The sequence below is a fragment of the Cryptomeria japonica genome, chromosome 3 (genome assembly GCF_030272615.1).
Source record: "Cryptomeria japonica chromosome 3, Sugi_1.0, whole genome shotgun sequence".
Taxonomy (NCBI): domain Eukaryota; kingdom Viridiplantae; phylum Streptophyta; class Pinopsida; order Cupressales; family Cupressaceae; genus Cryptomeria; species Cryptomeria japonica.
Genome location: NC_081407.1, coordinates 443,108,539 through 443,112,337, shown reverse-complemented (window position 1 = coordinate 443,112,337; position 3,799 = coordinate 443,108,539). Strand labels below are relative to the sequence as shown.

General features: G+C 33.4%; 1 protein-coding gene across 3 annotated transcripts; it reads left to right on the top strand.

Moving 5' to 3' along the window:
* Window positions 1-503: 503 nt before the first annotated feature.
* LOC131036118 (uncharacterized) lies at window positions 504-3,080 on the top strand. 3 transcript variants are annotated; one of them, XM_057968276.1, is made up of 6 exons: window positions 504-659; window positions 1,002-1,115; window positions 1,582-1,657; window positions 1,801-1,869; window positions 2,310-2,413; window positions 2,524-3,080. In XM_057968276.1, exons 2-6 carry the CDS (start codon window positions 1,009-1,011, stop codon window positions 2,606-2,608), a joined length of 441 nt encoding a protein of 146 aa, XP_057824259.1. In that variant the 5' UTR covers window positions 504-659; window positions 1,002-1,008; the 3' UTR covers window positions 2,609-3,080. The 3 variants fall into 3 exon arrangements, with proteins under 3 accessions (XP_057824259.1, XP_057825606.1, XP_057824918.1); XM_057969623.2 differs by having other exon boundaries at window positions 553-771; XM_057968935.2 differs by having other exon boundaries at window positions 646-786.
* The last annotated feature ends 719 nt before the right edge of the window (window positions 3,081-3,799 follow it).

The window sequence follows — 3,799 nt, the reverse complement described above, 5'->3', positions numbered from 1 at the left end:
TTCCATTAATGATCACGATAGACATAAAAGAAAACAACTAATGAAATCAACGATCAAGATTTCTATTGTTGAACATTCTCTATAAGATAGTATAAATCTTTTACGAATCCCTATCAAAATAAAAATTCATGAATTTAAAAATAATAAAAAATTAACAATACAAATAATTTCAATCATCTTACACCCTTCTATGTAATTTTCAATCAAAACCGACCGTCCACTTCATATAGAAACACCTTTGACATATAAATTAACTTCATAACGAATATCAATCACAATGCAACATTTCCAATTTATTTGCTTTTAAGAGCTCAAATCTTTAGTCAACCAAATTTAAGATAATTCATTTTCAAAATATTTATAGCTATAAAATTTGTTTCTTGACTTTAGAAAAAACAAATATGAGCCACATGACACTTAGGTGTTATTAATTATAAAAGAGAATATCTTTTATTAAAATACAAAGTCAAAAGAGTGGGAAGACCGAAATTTATAACGAATTAATAATAATAAAGAAAATTAAACGTTGCCACAACTGAATATGTCGGTGGGCGTGGGACGCACGAAATTTATCCGCTGACCTTTCTAGTAACTCCTAGTAATCACAGTTTCAAGTCCTGATTTGGAACAAGGTTTCGCTTTTTCAGAGTCGAAGGAAGGTATTCTCAAATGCCAATCTTCTACTTGTATGCATTGCTTACTGTCAAATAATTTTCATGCCTCTGCAGCATCCTTCATAGCACAAAAAAAGTTTTGAGCATTAGGTTTCTGGTAAACATTTATTGGGTATGCGTTAGATGTTAGTTTTGGTGAGATGATTTGTCCTGATGATAATGAGACTGTAATTCTAGAATATTTTTTGTATTAATGTTGTTAGGCGTATCCGGATTCAATTCGGGGTTCTCTCAATGTGCCTGGGTTTTGTCAAAATTTTGTGAGTTTTATATAAAAATGTCCTAGGTCAGGAACTGTCTCATTAAATGCCTGTGGATTTCAAACAGAGGCAGAATGGCAGTCGATTTACCTCCTGCATTTGGATGGGTAGTCCTTAGTGCTCTGGCATACGTTTTTTTCAATTTCTGGATGGCTATACAGGTTGGAAAGGCCAGGAAAAGGTACACAAAACATTTTCAAAGCTTTTTTTTGGCATACAAATACCTAGATCATGTGTCTATATTTTAGTAAAGACTTCTAAGGAGGTAATTTTTGAAGATATTTCAGTTCCTCTATATAATTTTCAAATACCTGGACCATTTATCTATACAGTTTTTTTTTTTGCAAACAATTAGGTTTTGAAGACTTATATTATAGATCTTCATTGAATGAAACTGGTTGAGGATTACCCTGGTTTTGAAATGCTAAAGATTATTTTAAAAAGTAGTATTACTCATGCAAAATTTGGTAGCCACGATAAGAGTGGAGAATTATTATGTGGGATCTTATTTATTTTTCTTTTCAGAAAATATTTAAGTTGAGATCTTGTGTGATGTTCTTTTTGGATTTCACTCGGGCAGAATTTATGCAATTGATTGACAGATGAATACTACCATAAATGGGCCTTAAATTCTCCCCTGTTTGCAGGTATAACGTTCCATATCCAACCTTGTATGCAATTGAAAGTGAGAATAAAGATGCCAAAAAATTTAACTGCGTCCAGGTTAGTCTTTATATTTCACAAGAAATAAGATTGTCTCAGGAGAATTGCTTGTTTATTTTTCCTTTAATTTTCATGCTTGTTTTCCCTATAGCTTGTCTTTTATCCCTATTGCCTTTTGACCAAATATTAGTTGTATGGTTCAGCGAGGACATCAGAATTCTCTGGAAATGATGCCAGTGTTCTTCCTGCTTCTCATTTTGGGTGGTTTACAGGTGCTGTATCAATGTATTGTTCATATTATTCTTTGAAAAACTAGAGAGTAAGGCTGAATGGGGATCTCCTTGAAATTGATAAATCTTGTTTTCTTTAGTTTTCCTTTGATTAAGGGCAATGGCTGTTGATTTTCATTTATTATATTCATGATTTGATTTTGCTATTTTGGGGTAAGTGTGACTTGGGGGAAACATTGTTATCGCTCTGTTGGGTGTGTTTAAGTTCAAACTTTAATAAGGTGGATGTCTAGAAGTTGCTCCATTAATCTATTGAGTAATAAAATATAGAACTCCCCATGCTTTAGTCATTTGGATAGCATGATATTTTGAAAGAACTTTATTTGCATGATTGCATCTTTTTTATAACTGTAAAGAACTTTATTTGCATGATTGCATCTTTATTATAACTGTAGATTGCCTTTGTGTATTGCCAATTGCAGTACCCTGTTGTCTCATCCATTCTTGGCGTCTTTTATTGCCTAGCACGATATTCCTATTTCACAGGCTATTCAACTGGTGAACCTCAGAATAGATTGACTTATGGGTATGTGTCAACAACCATGTGTCAGCTAAATTTGTATAAACTCTAATATAACAGCTATATAGCCTTGAGATTGCAAGCCTTTTGAATTCTCTGCTCTTTAATGTTTTCAGGAAATTCAACTTTTTGGCCATCTTGGGGTTGATGCTCTGCACTCTATCATTGGCATTTGGTCTTCTTCTTAAAGCTCCTCAGTAGGAGCAGTTTCGCATTCGACTCCATCTAGATTTGAAAGGTTTCTAAAGAAAAGCAGGCATCAACTTCTTAAGGGAAATAAATTTGACATAGTTACTTAACTCTACAATCGTAGAGTTTTACAATAGAAGTAGCTTCTCTTCTAACACCTGCCATAGCTGAATGATTTACACTTTACATAGAAAGCAACATCTTAAACTTTTTTAATGAGAAATGATTTTAACATGGTAGTTAAATGCTATAATGTAGCACTTTCACTTGTGTTGATGAGATGAATTATATTTCTTGAGTATTTGAAATTCAGACATTGGATCATTTGGTGCTTAGAAGTTTTCCTTTTTCTTTATATGTGACGGTGTATTATAGGATTTTGCAGTGGGGCATTGAATATGGCTCCACGTGTTGCAACAGCTGTAATTTATACACTGGAGTTTAAGTTTACTTCTGTGGCCAATATGAATAAATTTCTTTTCTATATCATTTGCATGATAGGAATATACTTTTATACAGAGATGTTTGATTTCAATTGCATGCTTGGACTACACTATTTTACTAGCTGAAATATCTTATTGGAGCTTCAACCTAATAGAATAAGAATTTGTATTTTATAAGCTGTGACTCAGCAAAATGCAGTGATGCTACAGATTGGAAGCCCAGAAGAGAGATAGGGTACAGTAGTAGATCATTCACATGACTCAATGATATGGGCACTGAAATTGCATAGGCAAAAAGCTTTAAAGTTTCTTAAAGGACCGAGGCATAATTCACTCATATTGGAGCTTTAAAAAATTAATACATTTACTTCGTATGCCAGGTTACATGATTCAAAGCTATTCAATTATGCTTGATTATTTAGAGACTACAGTGGAACCTTCTTCCCCTGGGTGTTTTCAAAAGACTGGTCTCATGCCAGCTGTGATATCATACTGTCATTTACACAGCCATAAGCGATGCCTACTCAGCCTTTATTCCAGCTGATTTGTTCTACTTGCCCATTATTCTGTCTTGTACAATCAATCGTGAATTAAGAACTTAAGCCTGAGCCTTTTCAAGAAATATCTGGTAGTTTACACATCCTGAAACACAATGCTCTGTTTCCTCACAAGTAGCTCTCAATTGACATGCATTAAGCATTTTAGACTCGCTTCTATTCAATGTGAATCAGCTAATAAGTTTACAAATTCTATTGAAAGC